This window comes from Columba livia, chromosome 2, assembly GCF_036013475.1.
Source record: "Columba livia isolate bColLiv1 breed racing homer chromosome 2, bColLiv1.pat.W.v2, whole genome shotgun sequence".
Lineage (NCBI taxonomy): Eukaryota > Metazoa > Chordata > Aves > Columbiformes > Columbidae > Columba > Columba livia.
The window spans coordinates 138,604,863-138,626,674 of NC_088603.1; the positions used below are offsets into that span (position 1 = coordinate 138,604,863).

The 21,812-nt window shown below is 39.2% G+C and overlaps 1 protein-coding gene across 7 annotated transcripts in view; it reads left to right on the forward strand.

Annotated features, from left to right (window-relative positions):
* Window positions 1-21,812, forward strand: part of CPQ (carboxypeptidase Q) — a 159,327-nt gene that overhangs the window by 55,363 nt on the left and 82,152 nt on the right. For all 7 annotated transcript variants that reach the window (XM_065054059.1, XM_065054058.1, XM_021280863.2 and 4 more), the window contains one exon: window positions 8,235-8,442. In XM_065054059.1, the coding sequence (XP_064910131.1) occupies window positions 8,235-8,442 (208 nt within the window). The remainder of the gene's footprint in view (window positions 1-8,234; window positions 8,443-21,812) is intronic.

Genomic DNA, 21,812 nt, shown 5'->3' on the forward strand with positions numbered 1-21,812 from the left:
AGGTATTGTCAGCTGCTGGAGACTCATCCTCATGTCTGTAAGATACAGAAAGTTTATTTTTCAGTGGAAGCACAGCCGATGCAAACCTCTGTTTCCTACAGACGTTTGGAAAGGACTGTGCTGACTTTTCTGCTTTCCCAGCAGTTGGATAGTCCCGGGGTGGGATTCATTGGACTTGCTTCATTTGATCATTTTACCATTCACAGTTGTTTTCTGCTTCTTGTTTGACAAACCAAATCTAATCTACGCAATTTAAAAAAAAACTTCTGTGGTTATCACAGAATTCCCTTGGTGTGTGTGGTACTGAATATTGTAATGAAATGCAAACATACACATGTTAGTTGCATTCTGTAGCCTAGCACATATGTAATTACGTCAAAGCTATTATGCTTGTTTGGAAAAGCCTAATTTTAATGATTGCCTAGCACTGATCAGATATGGTTTTCTAGATGTTAATTTAGATGGAGTCCATGTGGTAAGAGTAATGCCACACACCTTTTCCAAGGGAGTTTTCCTTGGTAAGGCAAATAGTTTCTGGAGTCTCTCTTACAGTTCAATACACTTGTGCAGATGCTACATCAACTGAGGATTGATACATAGTAATCTGGCAGAGACTGCATAACTAGACTCCAAATACTCTAGCCTCAGTAACAGACTGCTGTATTATTTAATTCCATATTTGTACCACATCACATTTTTTCTCCTTAGTTTCTTAAAATTTTCTGTGCATATTTGTATTTTGTTTCAATTTTACCAGTCTTACTATTATTTCAGCTTAGTGTAAAACAACAAATCAAATCATACAAAGTCAATACAAGAAGCAAACAATGCAAGAAATCTTGGGACAAATGATGACAAAGATGCAAAATTAGGCTGTGAATTTATTTATTTTATATTTTGCCAAGTGGCTGTAAATGGGTCTCGATTTTATTTTTAAGAACCTAGTTCTCCTGAGAAGATTAACAATGCTTTTGACATTTTGACTAATTCTGTTTCAGTTTGGCTTCTCTGTCCAGATAGTGATGAGAATCTTGAAAGAATGTACACAGTCTGAGTGCACACAAGGACAAGTTCTGTTTTCTAAGGACTTTATGGTGCTGGAAAAGGGGATTTACTTGAATGAAGTTCAGCCCTTGCCATACTGCTCTTGATGAAGGGAAAGATACAGAAGTGAGGCACTTATGAGTAGCTATTCTCTGTAGCTAAATGTGAGATCAAGGTGTATAGTTTCCCTTTTATTTTGCTACAGTATGTTCCATCACTCCTTTAAAGTGTAAAGCTTTGTATGTGAGGGGATTTTCTGTGCTATTTAGAATATACAAGTGGAAAAATGGAACTAAATTATGAGGAGAATGTGAACCTATTACCAAGCGTTAGGGCTGTGGTCTTGGTATGGCTATAGCTAGTGATTAATATAGTCATGGTTCCATTCAGGAATGTATTTTATGATTTAAGTCAATAATAACAAACCAGCTGACCTGGAATGAATGTTTAGTTTACATGTGGTTGGTACAGTCAATATGGCCGGGTCCTGTAAAAAATAGGTGGTCATGTATGTAATCACAGTCTCATAATGTGTTTGGATGACTGAATAAACTATAGGTATTTAGATAACATTATTGTTTTGTTTCCCAGCCCTAGATTGTTTTTTGAAGTTGGTATGAAGAATTGTGCATTGGGGGTGTGTATGTATACACATTATGGCTGAAGCAGAACTTTGTAAGCTTTCATATAATCAAATTTTGTGTGATGTATTGAGTTTTTTTGTTTGTTTGTTGCTTTTTGTTTTGTTTGGGTTTTTTGTTGTTGTTTTGGGTTTTTTTTTAGTCATATTAGAGTTCTTGTAATATCATGCTGACTTCTACCTTTAGGAGATTGCTATCTTTGCCTGATGCTTCAACTTGAGATGTGTTTTCCATCAGAGCATCCAGTTTAGCTTGAAGCACTGGTTCTTAGACAGTTTATTTGTCCTTGGGCATTTTAACTTATCTTTGAGATAAGGGCTGGTAGTCTAGGAACTAAGCAATGAAGCGTGCAAGGTCAGCCACCACAGGACCAAGAGTTACAGCTGAGCTGACGACAGCAGCTCATCTTTTCATCCGCACCTTTTAGTTTCTCCACATTTGATTGTTTTACTCAGAGGAGAAACTAATTAGATGCCTGTTGACTTTTTTATTCTTCCTTTACACTTTTCTGTAAGATGTAAGCCACATCTGTTTCTTACTCGTCATTTGATGTGTGCTTCTAACAGAGAGAATGCTTCATTTTTGTAGCCTTTCCTCTGCTTTGTTATTCAGATTGTGATACTTCTCTTAAATATTTTCCAAGATGTGACATCTAGGGGTTTTTCAAGAGCAAAACCCAAGCACTTTATTTATCTGAATCTTGTCAGCTCTTGAACAGGGATGTCAAGACCAAATGATGATGAGTTTTTATTAACATTAATAAGTTTATAAAGGATTAATCTAGCTAGAGGTGTTCAATTTTTTTGAGTAGTCTAAATACGGAGATGAGGTAGATGTAAGATCAGAACCTGTGCTTTTGTTAAATAGAATAATAATAAAAGAACCACCCACACCCTTTCCTCTACTAAACACCAAACTGTGGTGTTGGAGTAAGAGTGTGTTAGATATTAAATGGCCTACTTACCTTTGAAGTTTTGTAAAATGAACGCGGGCTTTGCTGGATGACAGCTTTTTCAGAGGGAGTGTGGGCTGGAAGCAGCAGGAGCCAACGTTGCTCCCAGGTGTGGGTGGGAGATTCCAGAACTGCACCTTGCGCGCCTGTGGGTACCAGTGTTGCAAAGGCAAATGCTGATTCTGAGTCAGGGTTGCTTTGTGATCTCCCTAGCTGGTTTTATGTGATGTTTCTTTTCTTTTCTTTTCTTTTCTTTTCTTTTCTTTTCTTTTCTTTTCTTTTCTTTTCTTTTCTTTTCTTTTCTTTTCTTTTCTTTTCTTTTCTTTTCTTTTCTTTTCTTTTCTTTTCTTTTCTTTTCTTTTCTTTTCTTTTCTTTTCTTTTCTTTTCTTTTCTTTTTTCTCTTCTCTTCTCTTCTCTTCTCTTCGCTTCGCTTCGCTTCGCTTCGCTTCGCTTCCCTTCCCCTTCCCCTTCCCCTTCCCCTTCCCCTTCCCCTTCCCCTTCCCCTTCCCCTTCCCCTTTCCCTTTCCCTTTCCCTTTCCCTTTCCTCTTCCCTTCTCTCTTCCCTTCCCTTTTTCCTTTCCTCTTTGCCCTGTTTTCAGTCAAACTCAGGACCACTTCTCTCCATCTTAATCTGTTACACACACAGTCTGCTAGTAATTTATTTTCCATTTTGTTTAGTTAATTCTTGCTCGGGTCTTGCCATATGGTCAGCAGCTTTTCCAGGTTTTGGTTATCTTTGGATAAAAGGCATTTAATTAACTTTAATTTTTTTTATGTGCTCTTTGACACTTTATTAAGCAATTTATTATCTAGATGTACTTCACACATGACACGTCTTGCATTCATGTAGACTTTAATCAGTTATATCTCGGGATACTTAGTGTCTGCTGCAAATGTTTTCTACGTGAGTTCATCTTGCAGCATTACGGATATACAGGACTGGGATATCGCCTTGTGCTTTTGTACTGATAACGCTTAGGGCCCATTACCCTTTTTGTAGCAATCATTTAGACAGTCAGCCATTCCCTACAGGTCCTGGCATCATCTGAATAGTCGCTGCATCTGCCTGCCTGTACTAAAATGTCTTAATTTGGGTAGTTAATTTTACTGTTATAATCTTGGCAAGATAGTGGTTTGAGCATAAAAATGGCAAGACAAACGGGTAACTTCAAGGTTTATCTTTTGGGCTAGCAGGTGTAAGTTTTGTACATGCAAACATTCATTCATTTGAGGTGTGTAAGCATGTATGTGTCTCAGTGGGTTGTTGGCAGCTTTATTCACAGTTGTGGTAGAGCGCTGGGATTGACCATCCAAAAGACGTGTAATTGCTAGTTATATTGGAGAAGAAAATACAGTTTTAGGGGTTTCTTTTGTTGAGCATCTGGGAAATAACAAGGGGAGTGAAATCAATACAGGTGGTGGTAAAATTTGAATGACTGCAGTTCATTGTACAGGGTATGTTAGTACTAAGACATATTCTTGCCAGAAGACACAGGTGAATGGTTTATTTTAAAATGAGCAGAAACTGTTTCTTCTCAGTTGTTGAATGTAGGGGATTTTTGGAACATTAATACATGAAATTGTAATCTCTCTTTTTTTTTTTCTTTTTCACAGCTGTTATTTTACGTTTTCTGGTTAACATGCTGGGTATATCCCCAAACACTCAAATATTAAACAAACGCAGCAAATTGTCACAGTTTAAAAGTGGGGGTGACGGGGGTGTTTGTTTGGGTTTTTTTGTTGTTTTGTTTTGGGATTTTGTTTGTTTGCTTGTTGAGGTTGTTGTTGTTGGGTTTTTTTTGTTTGTTTTTTTTTACAGGGACAATAGGTTCTGAGTACCAAGGTAACTCTGTTATTTTGAAGGTCACCCAACCTGCAAAGCTGATGAGGAGAAGAGGCATAAGCCTTTGTATGAGGTTCAGCCATAAACAACTGGGATCAATAACTTCCTAAACTGTTCCCAGCTAATAAACAGATCGGTCTACACTCTGAAGCAGCTCCCATAAGACCTCACTAACTGATTTATACTATTTCCTTTTCAAATAAACGTATATACATACCTACTCTGGGGGTTATACTATTGACTACAATATGACTTATTATTGAGAAGGTTTATTATTCTAAACAAGTGGAACTGAATAGTCTCTCTCATTTTACCTAATCTGTATCCTTACAAAGCAGATTTCTCCATTCCTCTTCACCACATCTCCTCCAGGAATTAAGTGGTTTTTTGCCAGTTTAGAAGACTTAGATATCTTCCTTTTTTGTTTGTTTGTTTGTTTAAATGTATAAAAATAGGTGTTTGCTACTGTAAGTAGGCTCATAGGTAAAGATTTTTGTGTATTGAACATGGATCTGGGCAAGCGACTCTGGGTGGCCCTGCTTGAGCGGGGAGCGGGGTTGGATCAGATGAGCTCCAGAGGCCCCTGCCAACCTCAGCCATTCTGCAATTCTGTTATTAATACATGGATAAATAGTTTAAAACTTGTAACAGCTGATGTGAATAATGTCTGTAATCTGGTTTGAAAGCTTCAACTCTAGCCCTTCATAGGGTAACACGTAGGTGAAGATATGATTTAGCTTTAGAGATTTCCTTCAGAAACTTAATTCACTGGAATCAGAATTTAGTAACTGAGACAAATAAACAAATAGCATATTCATAAGGATGTTGAAGAAGCCTCTAAATCATTGAATCATAGAATGTCCTGAGTTGGAACGGACCCACAAGGATCATCGAGTCCAGCTCCTGTCCCTGCATATGACAACCCCACAGTTCACACCATGTGTCTGAGGGTGTTGTCCAGTCTCTTCTTGAACACTGTCAGGCCTGGGGCTGTGACAGCTCCCTGGGCAGCCTGTTCCAGTACTCCAGCACCCTCTGGGTGAAGAACCTTTTCCTAATGTCCAACCTGGCACATCTTCTTGCCTTTCCCTTGGGTTCTACCGTTGGTTTCCAGAGAGAAGAGATCAGCACCTGCCCCTCCTTCTCCCCTTGTGAGGAAGCTGTAGCCACGATGAGGTCTCCCCTCAGTCTTCTCCAGGCTGAACAAACCAAGTGACTTTAGCTGCTCCTCATGTGGCTTCCTCTCTGAAGCCATCGCCAACTCCATAGCCCTCTTCTGGACACTAACCAGTAGCTTTATATCCTTTTTATCCTGTGGTACCCAGACCTGCACCCAGTGCTCCAGGTGAGGCCGCACCAGTGCAGAGCAGAGCGGGACAGTCGCCTCCCCGCCTGGCTGGCGATGCTGTGCTGGATGCACCCAGGACACGGTTGCCCTCTTGGCTGCCAGGACACACTGTTGGCTCATGGTCAGCTTGCCATCGACCAGAACCCCAGATCCTTCTCTGTGGAGCTGCTTTCCAGCATCTCGACACAAGGTTGCTATGTCCCAGGTGCAAAATCCAGCACTTGCTGTTGTTGAACTTTGTGCGGTTGGTGATTGCCCAGTTCTCCAATTTGTCCAGATCCCTTTGCAGGGCCTCTCTTCCCTTGAGAGTGTCAACAGCTCCTCCCATTTTGTGTCATTGGTCATTCCCTCAAGTCCTTCATCCAAGTCATTTATGAAGACATTGAAGAGCACTGGCCTAAGACCCTGCAGAACCCGGTAGTGTCTGATCACCAGCCCAACATGACCCCATTTACTAGAACCCTTTGAGCCCGGCCCATCAGCCAATTGCTCACCCACTGCACTGTGTGTTTACCCAGCTGTGTGCTGGACATCTTGTCCAGCAGGATACTGTGAGAAACAGTACCAAAGGTGTTACTGAAATCCAAAAAGATCATATCAACTGACTTCCCTTGGTCAACTAGGTGGGTAACCTTGTCATAGAGAGAAATTAAGTTGATCAAACAAGACATTCTCCTCATGAACCCATGCTGTTTGAGACCAATGACAGCATTGTCTTTGAGGTGTTTTTCAATAACTCACAGAATAATCTTCCCCATAATTTTGCCAGGCACAGAAGTGAGACTGACAGGCCTGTAGCTGCCGGGGTCATCCCTGTTGCATTTCTTGAAGGTTGCAACAAAGTTTGCCAGCTTCCAGTCAACTGAGACCTCTCCAGATTCCCAGGAGCACTGAATATTTATGTATTGTGAAAACACCTCTGGAGTGCTGACTGAAATGTGAGAATTACAAAGTAGACCTGAAATAAAGGCTTGCAGATATATTATTTCAGTTTACAAATTTACTGCAAGGGATGGCCTGTACTGGAGATCTGCTTATTCAGAATTTTACCCTAATATTTCTATGTGTAGTTCTAATATTTTATTTTATTTTTTTAGGATTTTTGACCTGTAATTGTATACCAGTTGATTTCCGATCATTAATTGCAGTATCAGAATGGTTATCAATTGTTCATTGAGTCTGTCCTCTTGAAACAAAGAATATTTTTATTCCCGTTTTACAATTGTGAAATGAAGGCAATGAATCATTTAATATTGGGGGTATTTGTAAATTTGGGTATACATCTAGATCCTGATTTATCTTTTTTCCCACGTGTGTTTTTTTTTTCCGCTGTATTTGGCTTTATATACAACTTCACTTTAAAAGCATTGGCTTCAGCTGCAGCTGTAATGCTCAGGACTTCTGCAAGTCACATCCAAAGATCTCAACAGAAGCATCATAAAGTGAGAAATGTGTAAATCATGGCCAAATGTGAAAAAATAACCCCAGAAAACCATGAAAGGAACTTGTTAAGGACCTTGTCTATTACCTTTTAGTAATCGTGATGTCAGATGTGGAATTGCACACTCCAGTTAGCTCTGGGTGCAGTGGTGGTAGAAGAAGCCTCTAGAAAGGAAATAATTATTTTAAATAGTTATGAAATTGTCTGCAGCTTTTTGAGAGGAAAGAATAAGTCACTCCATATCCCTCTGTGAATGTCAGAGGAACTATGTGATTATTTTTGGTTTACTTTTATTTTCCCTTTTTTTATTTCCACAAGGCATAGCTATTCCTAAATGGAAGACACTGAAGCCTTATATCTAGTGATGCTTTTTTTTTGTTATTGTTTTTGTTTGGTTTGGGGTTTTTTTCATTCTTTTTGGTCTACAGGTAGTGATTGAAATCTTGAGTGTACTGAGAACAAATAAATGTGCATTTTTTTATGATCTCATTGTGTTATTTTTCCTGAAGTTTCTCATACTAGGGCTCTTCAAAATAAATCTCCTGTCTGATGTTGCAATAGCTGAAATAGTGAATTTTAATTTCATTACTTGTCACAGAGGAAAAATGCACTTCTTATGAACTGTTAACTTACTGGCTTTTCATTGCTTTTCTTCCTGATAAAGCAGTGAAGGAAAGTGGTATCAGAGCATTTACTAATGCAACGTCAAAACATGGTAATGACCTAAATAGAGTTGACATGCTATAGCTTTCCAGACCTGTGAAATGGTAACAGAGAGATGTTCTGCTTAGTATAAAAATACTTGATGTATTTTATCAAAAGGTCTATTTAAAAATAGTTAATATATCCTTTTTAAGAGTCTGCTGGGGATGGCAGTGAAAGTATTTTTAATAATTTTATAATAATGATAGTAATTTACAGAGCTAAGTTGTCAACGCTGTGTTATTTTTTCTTCTTTTCACAGCCCGCATACTGGGTGGCAGAATTACCAGCCTGACGTGCCCCGCATTCCCACTGCTTGCATCTCTGTGGAAGATGCTGAGATGATGTCACGGATGTCTTCCCGGGGCACTAAGATTGTTGTGCACCTAAAGATGGGGGCTAAGACCTATCCACACTCTCCTTCCTTCAACACTGTGGCAGAGATAGTTGGAAGCAAGTATCCAGAGCAGGTGAGTGAGAATATACAAAAAGAATGAAAAAACAGACCCAAAGTACAGCCCTTCCTAAGAAATCCCTCAAATGAGTTAACTCCTGTTCACCTGCTCTTCTGCATTTCCTACATCTTGGCTTTTCAGTCTTTTTCAGGTAGCAGGTGTGAAACCACCTGACTCAGTTCTAACATACTAAGATGTATTTAGGAAACTATAAGTAGTAAGTTATGGTTTCCGTAAGGATTTGTGCTTGGGGTTTGCTTATTGTTCTGTTAGTTGTCTTCAGGTGGTTTCCTGATCAAGCAAATAAGCCCGGTTCTGCTGTCTGGAAAGAAAACTGTTTGCCTGAGTTTCTCCTCAAATGTAAAAGTGAAGGCAGGATGTCAGTTTAACTTTTTTGAAGATGGTTTTTCCTGTGCAAATCATTGCTGCATTTAGCAGGAGTTGTACATGTGCTAGTTTGGAGGAATAAACCACTCATGCCTAAAAAGTATCTGCATATTCTGTTTGAACACTAGTTAATCCTAAATTGTTGGTTTCCATTTTAAGACTTCTTGCTGTCCCTTTTCTTCCAAATTCCTAGCCAAAAATCATACGAACTAAATTTGTGCTGCTGAAGGATTTGTGCCTGGTATCAGGTCTTCTATGTCAGTTTACAACATGGAATAAATTTTCTGGTGGGATGGTTTATTGTGAAAATGCTGATGTAACCTCAATTACAGCAGCACTAGAAATTGCTGCTACAGTACATTTACTGAGACATGATTCTTTTTTAAGCAGTGTAGCTTTCTAACTACAACGGAAAATAACAATTATTATCTCTGTCTTTTAAACCAAGCCTAGCTCTTAAAAGATTGTGTCTTTTCTGAGTGCTTAGTTGTGGAGCTCTGGCTCCTAGGTGTGAGCATGAATATATGGTTTCAGAGGCTTGATAGCTGGGCAGGGAAAAACTAACTACCCTTACGGCTGATTGGTTTACATACCATTACCTAGGAGTCTGGGCTCATCAAACATATTTACCAGGTTAAAGACAATGCCCCAACTTCTAAATTAGGGTTCAGTTAATTTAATTTTATGTGATCTGAATTTTTAGCCATGCTTCTAACCAGCTAATCGGCTGTCTTTTCTGAATTATGCTTGGTGTATTTCAAAATTTGACCTTTCCGTTCAGCATCCAAATGTAACCTTCAAAGATGTGTTAAGGTGCTTGCCTGTACTTGATTTTTCTCTTTGCTATCCTGCTCTGTTTCTTTAAGTACTGAGATGGATTGGGATCTCTTCACTTCTTCCGCTGAGAAGCTCAGTTTTTTGAAACACTGAGTAAAGACTTATTTAAAAGCCCCCTGCTGATGTTAATGGGAGTGGTAGTGGACACACTTTGAAAATGTAACCAAGAAACAGAAAAATAAAACAAGTGAATGTTTAGGTTTTTTAGTACTTTATTCCTCTTGGAGCCTTAATGGGTGCTTCACCGTGCTCATTCCACTGTGTTACTCTGGTAAAAATGGGAACCATCTAGCTATTTAGGCAATAAAATACATTGTAGACCAAAACTCTTACAATGCCTTTTATGCCAAAGTGTTTCAAAATGCAGTACAAATCCAGGGGAATTAAAAGGTGCCATTTCCATGGGCCAAAATTTCAATTTAAGTTTTGAATTGAAACAAAAGCAAATCTGGATCTCTGAACTCTGGGTGAGAAATCAGCAGCGGGTGGTATCGCTCTTACAAAGGTCCAAAGCAAAACAGCTTGAAATTAGGCTGGAGCCTGTGAAACGTAACTGGTCACAGGTATTGCAGCAAATTATAAGTTAAAAAACTGGAACTTAATTGAAAATGAGGGTCAGTGTGGGATACTGAAGAAGTCTGGTGAGGGGTGATACAGTTCTATATGTAACTGCATGTTATGCATGTTTGTGTTCATTTCTGTATTGACAAGAATTTAATTTACTGCTTGATTTATATGTAACTTGTTAATTCCTCCTGTGAGATTTTAGCATGTTTATTAAAAATCATCAGTGAGAACAGAAATCATCTTTCTCAAAAAATTTCTGTTACAAGCCATGCTGAATATTATTACTAAAGTCCTTGAAAGAGAAAAATTATTTCTTGTTTTTTCTTACCTGTTTTTCATTTTGGTTTGTTTTGTTTTTTCTTTCTTTGACCGTTCTTGCAGCATGTCCAGTTCAGTCCTTCCTTTTGAACATATTTTTCCAAGGATTTTGTGTGGATTCTTGCATACAGCAATGGAGGGAAAAAAAGTAAAACTAGAAAAATGTTAAGGAAAACAAAAAAATAAAAGTACTTTAAATACTTCTGACATATTTTTCCACATTTTCCATATTTTTGCTTGGTTTTACACTTAGCGTTCTTAAAGTCTTGTAATAGACACTTTGTTTTGCTGTTGCACTAAATGTTTTATATCATCAAAATCATATCATCATACTTAGAATTTTCAAACTTGCAAACCTGTGTTTAGGCATCTATGCTTAACTTCAATACATTTACATTTCTGAACATCTTAAAGCAGTAAAAGAAATAGAATTACTGCATTGTGAAGCAACAAGCTCTCAGGCATGCATTCTTCCTCAGAAGTGATGATGTGACATGGGTGCAGATGTCCTGTTGCTTCCCAAGGCAGCTCTGCACCCAAGGCACGCAGGTACTTTTGAAAAGTGAACCCACTGATACTTCAGGTTTCTGTTCAGATTTCCCCTTTCTGTTCAGCCAGCCAGTAGCAGTAAGCAAATGCTTTAGCACAAATTGCTTTGACTAAGAAAAATAACCTTTGAAACCTACTGTAAGTTGCAACTTTGCACTACTAAGTTTTCAGGTGGTGTAGAAAGCATCTGAAGAGAACAAGGAAATGGGTTTTGTCATGCTGTCAGTAAAGCTTAGTGTCTCACCGAGGTCTCTGTTCTGTTTCTCTTGGTGTCATCCCTTCTGAGTGAGGGAAGGGCTGCTCTCCCCAGACAGGACCCTCGCTAATGTCAGCACGGGCATGACCGTGCATGTTCTGAGCAGAGACATCTCTCCACCATCCTTGCTGCCAGTCCTGAGGTCCTCCTGTAGTGCCTGCTGAGGCCTGAATCCCCATAAATGCCCAAAGAAGGTGATCCTGTGTCTGTGAAATAATGAGTTCAAGATCAAACTTTTCTTCATATAAACCGGTTGGAAGCAGTGGGACCAAACATGCTATGACTTGATGCCCTGGCAGCCTTTCTGAGCTTGGGTTCACATTCTCACGGTGCTTAGGACAGCAATGAGAGTGGAAAACCTGTGGGTTGTGGGGCTTAACATATTTAAGCCTGTATGATTGCTGACAGTTGAGCCGAAGAGTCTGTGAAATGAGAAAGGTTATGGTAGCAGAAACTGCTGAGCTCCAGGCTATTGTGGGTCAGAGACATTTGCAGTCCATGCCTGGCTTCTATCTTGGAGAAGGAGTTTTTGAAGCACACTGCTGAACCCTGGACAATGCTGTTAGCATCCTTTTGTACTGTATTGTGTACTGGTGAGATGTTTTATTTAAACTATGTAAGTCGACACTGGAGTCTGACTGACTGAGAATTTCACAAGTTAACTAATGTGGTTTTCATTTGAAATTCAGGCAGAGCTGGCAGTAAAACATGTTTGTCTTCTCATTTTAATACAGATGTAACATGATTGGTCTTAAAGCGCAGAAGCAACCGTTCCCATCTCTGGGGAAATGCTATAAATAGTGGCTGTTTCTTGTTAGTCTGTCTTCAGTGAACTTAATGTGCCAAACATGGAACCACTAAATACATCATCAACTGAAAAGGTATCAAAGTGGTTAAAGAGATAACTCTTCTGTAATCCTGACTTTCAGTATCTTTCCGCGCTGTATATTTCCTGGTTTGCAGTGCTGTTTTACTTATCTTGCAGTTACTAAGAGATGCGAAAACTGTTTCCTAAGTGTATTTTAAAAATAAAAGTACATAAATTTAACGGTTGCTCATTATTCTGTGATCTAGCATAAATACTGTAGAGCACAGAGAGGTTTGTAAGTGACTTTTTTGAAATCCTGAAGAGCTGTTCCAGGAATTCACTTTACACTGCTTTTTTTGCCTCCTGTTTTTATGGAGTGCCATATCTACAAAATGTACCATTTGAAAAGTGACTATTTTGAATACCACAGGCATAAAAACCCATTGAATGTGCTGTAGATCTGAGCCAAGTTTGGACACCACTTTGAAAGTAGCAGTCCTAGGAATGATCTGAGAAACAGAGATGCTAAGGTAATAGATTGTAAAGTTCTTTTCCAATCTGTGATTCATGTAACAGAACCTGTTCTGCAAAGAAAATAGCAGCTTATTTACCTTTTCATTCTTCTTTCTTTCTCTGTTTCATAAATCAGCTCTCTCTTTGGAATTTGTGATACTGGGCAAAGCTCCAGGGAACAAGAGAACATGAGAATTGTCCAGACTTCTGAGCCTGTTAGGCAGTCATGCACATAAGAGAAGAAATAATTTGTAGACCAAAAAAAAACCCAAACAATCCAACCCCAGGAAAAAAAACCAAACCAAACCAAAACACGACTTCTCTGAAGATGTGTAATACTCAGTACGATGTTGTTTTATGGCCTGGCATCAGTTCTACATATGTTAACAAAATGTCTATCCATTAGCCCTTTGATGTGGCTTCCAGATATCCCTATGCTCAAACTAAATCATGCATACAATAGAGCTTTGAGTAGAAATGTTTTAAGAGCCTGGTGCCATCAGGTTATTGCTCCATTATCACATTTTCTCCATGTGGATTGTTTTGCTTTTCATTCCAAAATGCTGAAGGGCTTTTAAGTGCACTTCTGTGAGCCTCTCTCTTCTGACTGTAAGCTGATGCCTGCCACTGGTACAATTTAAGAGAACTGGAAAGAATGTAAGAGATTATTATGTAGGCTGGGTTTTGAGAGTGCCAGCCCATTACTTCATGATAGCGAACTGATGGAAAAGAAGAAGAAAGGGAAGTGGTGAAAAGAAACAAGAGAATGGGTGAAGAGGGAACATTGTTAGAAAATGTTTTATTTTCTTTCAAGTGTTTGTATCAGTACTCTCTGAAAGAAGTAGTACCCCCTGTGTGTGTGTGTGTTTTATTAGTAACAGAACTTTGTACTTTTAATTGGGGGGGTTGTTTTTATAGCATGCCTTGTGGGAGTGGCAATACTGCTGTCATTTGTTCTTAAACAGAGGTCTTGTCATAACAAAAGCAGTCAAATTAATATGAAACTGATATGGAGGAAAATTTTACTTGTAACTTGACCATTTTATTTTTTTTTCTTTAAACTGCCAGAAGGCCTACAAATTTTAAGTCTAAAGTGCATTCCAAATTTCCTGATGTAGAGCTTGGCAAATCTAAAACTTGAATTGCCCGTTTAAAACCCAAGATCTGACAGAAAGCATTTAATTCAGTTGGGGAGAACTTGGCAATAGTTTGCCTTCTGACTTCGAATGACCAATATGTCCTAAAGTAGGCATGTTTTATGGAAACCTCAGTGTCTGGGTATGCGACAAAGGCATCTTCTAAGTGATTTGTACGTATGTGGCAGATGTTGTTATGGGGTGACAGTTACAAAACATTGTACTACTTAGAGTGTGTGTCTGAAATACTGGTGGAACAAATAAATTTGTGAATGTGGAAAAAATATTCAAAACAACTTTCAACTTTTAAAAAATTATTTTCCTGATATAATTTTGCTAGAAGGTATCAGGTCAGGTTCACCAGCGTAATGTGACCTTTGTAATGTTCAGATGTTTTAAAAATTACCTAGACCATATCTGTATATGGGGCAGCTGAGAGTGGATGAGAGAGCCAGGGTGGCAGCAGCCTCTGCTGATCTTGGGGACACCTGAAGTTGCTGTGTCTTTCCGCTTGGTGATGCCAGAGCAGAACCAAGGGATGTGCAGCTCTTTGAAAGGGACCTCCTCTTGCCAGCTAAGGCACAGTTGCTGTTACTGCAAATGAGCTATTGAAAAACTATTGAAAAATGTACTGGCTTTACTTACCATCAACCCTTGGTCTCCAGAGGGAGCAGAACCTTCTTAGAGTGTGCTGACTCAATGTGCTGGCACACAACTGGTGATATCCTAGGTCACTGCAGCACCAGGGTGACAGTGACAAGGGATGAGGACATCTAGGTGGCTCTGAGTTTGGAGGCATTGAGTGCTGCTGTCACCCTGCTATACACGTTCCATTTAGATTCTCTTTATGTAAGCTCAGACAGCGTGCTTTCTGCTTTTCTCTGAGCTTGGGCATAGATATCCCTGCATACATGTCAGTTGGCTGCCTACCCCAGCCCCGTTCTCCTCTTGAATCCAGTCTGGTGTCAGCCAAAGCTACTGGCTAGGCCTTTGCTCCAGGCACGGCTCTTTGGAGAGTTTGGTTGGATGTGAACTTCTCTGCTTCTTAAACTGCAACCAGCTAAGTTGGAAATTAGGAGCTAAACATGAACATTTAGGGTGTTTGTTCTAATGGTCAGCAGATTTATCTGAGCACACAGTTTTGTAGTCCTTTTGGTGATGTGAGTATAAGCAGATACACTGTAATATTTTTTTCTTCGACCCGTTCCTTTGTTTTTACTCCCACACAGCAGTTTAAAGAATTACTGTGGGATCTTATTTCAGTAATAATTTACAAATACACATAGAATTTACAGAATGGTTGTGAAACCTTTTTTCCTCCACATTGAAAAAGTGATCATCTCAAATTACACTGGATCCTTCTTGTATTTGAATACATAAGAGTATCTAAAAGGTAGTCCTGGGTTTGGCAGATGTGGTGCTTGCCTGAGGCGTGAAGTAAGAAACCACAATATTGAGGAGGAAGGAGGAAAAAAGCTATAGTGTAGTTTTCATTATGAATAAGTAGGTGACAGAAACACTAGTGCTAAGTGTCATGGGTTAGTTCAAAAAGAACTATTCACTACAGAAGTAGTCAAATAGCTGTAGTAGTATGTGTGTATTTGTCAGGTGCAGACTGGATGCTTGACCTTGTACAGCAGAAGTACGACTACCAAGATTGTTCTTGTCCTAGTGAGTCTACAGGCCAGAAAATGAGTACAGTGCTAAAAAAAATACTTCTTTTCCATGCAAGTCTAATAGAAATCTGCATGTCCAAGAGTGTGTACTCTCACAGTACTGTTCAATATATTCATCAACGACTTGGACAAGGGAATGGAGTGCACTGTCAGCAAGTTTGCTGATGACACCAAGCTGGGAGGAGTGGCTGACACACCAGAAGGCTGTGCTGCCATCCAGCAAGACCTGGACAGGCTGGAGAGTTGGGTGGGGAAAAATTTAATGAAATATAACCAGGAAAGTGTAGAGTCTTGCATCTGGGCAAGAACAATCCCAAGTTCCTGTATTAGCCGGGTAACAGCCTGTCAGAGAACAGCGTAGGGGAAAGGGACCTGGGGGTCCTGGTGGACAGCAGGATGACCATGAGCCAGCACTGTGCCCTTGTGGCCAGGAAGGCCAGTGGCATCCTGGGGTGTATTAGAAGGGGGATGGTTAGTAGGTCAAGAGAGGTTCTCCTTCCCCTCTACTCTGCCCTGGTGAGACCACATCTGGAATATTGTGTCCAGTTCTGGGCCCCTTAGTTCCAGAAGGACAGGGAACTGCTGGAGAGAGTCCAGCACAGGGCAACGAAGATGATTAAGGGAGTGGAGCATCTCCCATATGAGGAAAGGCTGAGGGAGCTGGGTCTCTTTAGCTTGGAGAAGAAGAGACTGAGGGGTGACCTCATTAATGTTTACAAATGTGTAAAGGGTGAGTGTCACGAGGATAGAGCCAGGCTCTTCTCGGTGACAACCAATGATAGGACAAGGGGCAATGGGCACAAACTGGAACACAGGAGGTTCCACTTAAATATGAGAAGAAACTTCTTCTCAGTGAGGGTGACAGAACACTGGAACAGGCTGCCCAGGGGGGTTTGTGGAGTCTCCTTCTCTGGAGACATTGAAAACCCGCCTGGACACATTCCTGTGTAACCTCATACAGGTGTTCCTGCTCCAGCAAGGGTATTGGACTGGATGATCTTTTGAGGTCCCTTCCAATCTCTAACATTCCGTGATTCTGTGATTCTGTGTGTTGGTGGGATGGAGAAGGCTGTTTGACACAAATTCAGAGGTTCTCACACACAGAACCAATGTAGAGGAAGACCTGACAGTGAAATTTTAGATGGTGGACAGAGCTAACACTGTCAATGGGGTGAAGGGGAAATGCTAAAAGCAGTGAAATCTAAAGTGTTCAGGCTGGGCTCAGGTGAAAGAGGGAAAGAACTTGGTCTGCTCAGTCACGCTGAGATACTGACAGTAGAGATGTTTTGCTAAGAAACGTGTGTTTGCAGCAGCTGAGAGCAATGGTTACTCAAGGGTGTAGCAGAGCACTTGGCAGAGTTCATTGTGTTAGTGGGCAGAGAAGCAGCATTCTTGGGAAATGCTGAACCAGCCACAGAACTGTGGGTAGACTTATTAGGGTTTCATACGTCATGTTGCTGCTTCGTGAGAACTGGGAGTGGGGAGAGATGCTGACAATGATAAGCTGGCCACAGTTGGCATGGTCTTTAAGAGAATGAGTCCGAAGACCTTGGTTTGCTTCTTTAGTACACACTTCAAAGTGTTGATATCAGTTTCTTCTATTTTTTCATACCACTGTTACATAGTTTTTATACAGTCTCATTGGCCTAGGAGTGCCCTAGGCTTCCGAGACCTGAAAGGTCTTGCACTTTGACACTGTAGCTTTATCGTATATGGAGACACAACAATGCAGAAGTATGTATTATGGTTTGGCAAAGCAAAATACCCTGTAAAGCAAGTTATACCAGTAAAATTTGTCCAAAACAATTGTTAATAAAATGTTAAAGATCTTGTGAGGCTGGCGGGCACCAATCTTAATTAAATCAAAGAATTAGTTTTGTTTATAGAGTTTCTCATTATACTTATACCAACAATATATCATGATTTAATATATAATTTATCTACAATTTCATTGTGGACCAATATAATTCTAATTCATTGTAACAGGTAAATGGAAATTTTGGACAAATTCCTGATATACATGGTTGACTTTTTTCAGTAGCACCTGTCAGAAAAGCAACTGGTTTATGTGTTTAGGACTGAGATCCCCTTTCTTCTTTATTGAAGTTGCAAAGGAAAAAAAAAAAAGCATCTTACAGCATCATTAACAGAAAATGTATTTTGTATCACAGGTTCTGTAGGTTTGCTTCTTTATCTATGCTGAGAAGTATATTCCTCACAGTCTTAATTTGTTTATCCCACTTTGTTGTTTATTTCATAGGCTGTTTTACAAATATGAAAACAAATAAACTAAAATGTGTATTCTTCTGGTAGTTACATAGTCCCTTGACATCTGATTTCTATCACAGTGTTTGAATTTGCAAACATTATTGTGAAATATTAGTCTCAAGAACAGAGTACAGTGTCCTGATATAAATTACTCAGAAAAAAATCCCTGTGTCTTATTTCATCTAATCATACACAAATTATCATAGATAGGGTGGAGAATGGATTAATATCATGATGTAAGATGACATCGTTTGTAAACCATACTGCTTTAGAAATTGCACCAAATTTGTGGGTTTTTTCTAGAGTGCATATAAGCAAATAAAACCACATTTCCTTGTGTTTTAAATGTTTCAGCTCAGCAGGAAAGAATATTAATGCTGTCTCAGTACTTCTGTTTTCCTTAAAATTCTGGGCTTTATTTTTAATAGGGTGTCTGATCTAATGATCATCGTGCTTACTTTCTGCTTTCAGTGATGTCAGCTGGACAAAAATTTTCTTCATCCCCTCCATATACCAAGTTTAATGTGCTGCTTATGGGAGAAGGTATTTCATGAAATATTCCTCCACTCTAATGGAATTTGTTGCTGTAAGCTACATATATATGATAGTTTTAGGACACCTTCTTCTGTGGCGTGCTTCTCAGCAGAGTAGGGCATATTCTACTGTTCCAAGGGGGAAATGTCTGTCATCCAGCTTCTTGGCAGGAGAGTGATTACTGAGCTCTAAAACATTATGTTCTCCCTCCTCTTCTTTCCGTTCCCAAATAGTCAGGAAGAGAACCTGAGATCACATTATTCTTTGTGAAGGAAAGGAAAAACAAAATCTTGAGCTGTTGACAAGTATGTTCCTCTCTGTCTTATCTTACAAGTGGATACAACAGCTCGTGGTCTGTTCTGCTTCTATGATTTTGTTTCTTGGCATTGTAAACCTGAAGTCAGAGATGTCTTGGATTTATGTTCTCCACTTCTGCCTGAAGTCAACTGACCTCAGATTATATGCTAAAGTGCTTCAGGGATCTATTCACTTTGCTGGAATTAATGTTCAGATGATACTTATTTGACTGTCTCTTAACACGTTCTGCAAGTTGTTTTGCAAGTCTTTCTGGAAGAGTGCAGCTGTTATACTGTGCATATAAATAGGCTATAGTTAATAAGCCTATTTATAGCAAGCCCAAGTCAGACAATTTTTTTCTCATTCATTAGAGTTTCCAACCTTCAAACAAGTTTGACAAAATAATTGGGTTGCACCCTTACCCATTAAGTATGGTGCATTTACTTTCTCATTGATTAATTTGGTAGTTTAATTAAAAATTGCCTGGGCAAGTTTAAATTCTGAATTTCAGGAAAGACATACAGCTAAGCATAAAGAGACATAAATAAGATGACTTTGGTAGATTGGTTAAATTAAAAAAAATGGTAAGGATAAAATTCTAGGTTATATGAAAACATATAAGCTTTGTACTATTTTATATGTGGACCTTGTTACACACTCAGTTTCCTGCTAGAGATCAACGTAACAGCCCTCCCTGCCTCTGCAAAATACCCAGCAAGCCTTTCAGAATGCTTGAGATTATTTGTTGCACAGTCAGCAATGGCTAGCACTCAAATTACTTCCATTTTCATTTATCTATAGCAGGTTTTTCTGTGGATTAAGAGCAACTCAGGGGATGCTCACAGTTGCACTTCAGTGTGACCTTCTGAATCTGGTGGTGACTGGACCAGAGTGAGGGAATGAAGAATGTGATTGCAAATGTTGCCAAGGTCACAAAGCACTAAATACTCTGGAGGAGAGAACAATGATTCAGAAAAATCTTGTCAAATTCATAGGAATAATCAAAACTCATCAGGATGAAATGTGATCTGCTTTTCTTAGGAAGCAGAAATTGAATGTACAGTGTGCCCTGATGGGGTGGCTCATATAGGGTCCTTGCCATGTTTCCTGAGAACAGTTGTAAGGTACTTAAGACTTAGCAGGTGTAGTACAAATTGTGGCACAAAAGTAATGAGATGACATCCAGCTTTTCCTTAGAAAAGCTGTCCTTCCTTGTGAACAGCAATGTTTTAGACAGGGCCACAAGCTGGAGCATTGAAGAATGTGTTTGTAGAGAGGCAAGTGGAGGCATCTAGACAATCTTCTGTTAGTGCAAAAAGCTCAGGCTGCTGAGAAGCATCTGATTGTTCAGCATGCTGTGGTTGCTGCAGTTTGTTTCAAAAGCCTCTGCACTAAAGAGTTGGCTTTGTTTTTCTAATTATCTACATAGCACATTTAAAGCTCTTATAGTGACCTTCCAGCATAGGTTTTGCAATATCACAAAGCTATTTATGATCCAGCCAACAATATCTAGATGGGAAAATACATAATTTGCATGTTTTGTCAAATCACTTACTGCTAAATTCAGTTTTTTTAAACTGAAGTTTGTGTTGAAAGAAAGCACAAAGAAATTTCAGTTTTGTTTTCTAATGGGAAACTTCTCCCTAATTGGGAAAAGGTGTGTATGTTTAAAGGAAAAACAACACAAAATTCCAGCCAAACCTTTCCCTGTTTAACTGAGAATCACATAATGAATTTAATTAAGATGATCTCAAAAGCCACTAAGAAGTTGAAGAAAGAGCAGCTAGCTTGCAGAAATTTTAGCTGTTTAAATCCAGTGACATTGAAACTGCTTAAATTGCTGTAAATACAGTTTTAGTGGTTTGAAAGAATCTTCTTTGTCTATAATTGCATTTTTATTTAAATGTGTATCTTTTAGGAATAGATAAGAGTTTCTTCTCTCAGGCTGGTGCAAAAAGATACTAGCATATTTTCAATAACTTCATTTTGCTTCTTTGAGCACTTTAAAATCTCTTGTTGAACCTTTGAGGCAGAGAACTGATCTTCTTTTTTTTAATTTTCCCTTATCTGAAACCACATATTTAATTGTAATGTGGATCATAATTGCTAATACCAATTTAAAACCGGGATGTTGAACCAAGCAGAACCAGAGATCAAGGGATTATCCGCAACATGTTGAATAAATACAGCATGTTGCTGTATGGAGGCAACACAGACCCAGGGTAAGAGTGTAGTGACAGAAGGTAACACGGTGTCTTTCCCATCATGTAACTCAAAGGCTCCATCACCTGTGGTGTAGGGTAAGAAACATCTTTGTCCCCTTCTTCCTTGTTGAACCAGCTGCAGTTGTAAACTCTAGCAGATGATAATCCGCAGAAATTATTTCTCTGAAACAATTACCATAATGCTGTAATTACTCTGAAGCTGACCTACTAAATTAGTAATTAAGAAAGCTTGGTTCATCTCAGGTTCTCTAGACAGCCCTGTGAAGAACTTTCATTTTTTACAGAGCTCTCTGCATCTTCTCTGCATTGTCTGAGGTTTAATCAAACCTTTGCCTCTAGAAGAAAATAAAATTATTTTCTGGTACAGGTTTTGCAAACATCTTTAAAGATTTTGTTCTGCAGGTGAAATTGGAATTGGTTGGGTATGTGTATAAGTACATAAGATCAATGTTTTTAAAGTGATAAATCTAAAATGTTTATCACAATCTTTTTCAAACTTTGGAAAAGGGCCTTGAAAGTAACTAGGTTTTTTGTTGTTTTATTTTTTTTTCCCCCCAGGTTTTAACGCTCTTCGTTTTAATGCTTTTGAAAAGAATAAAAATAAAGGAAAATGGTAGCATAGATAGGTAGTGAAATTGACTCAAACTGTGAGCAAATGAATGAAATAATTCTATATCACTTGTTCACCTGCATTGTAATGGCACAAAAATATGTATTTGTGATGAATAAAAAAACTCTGTAGGTAACCCACCTGTCACAAATTTACAAAAACAGAGCAAATTTGAATTTGGGATATCATAATGTGACCTGTGGTTTCAGTCTTGGACCTGGAGGTACAACCTTCACCACTGGAACAATACCCACACAACAGGTAATGCATTGCAGTGCTAAGTTTGCGTTGGTGGGGATGCCAGATTTCCAGCTCACTTCCCCTTGCATCCTACCATCGGAAAACAGCAGCAGCCTTCTCCCCAATGTAATCCCCACCATCTGGCTTGCTGCAGGCCTGTTTTG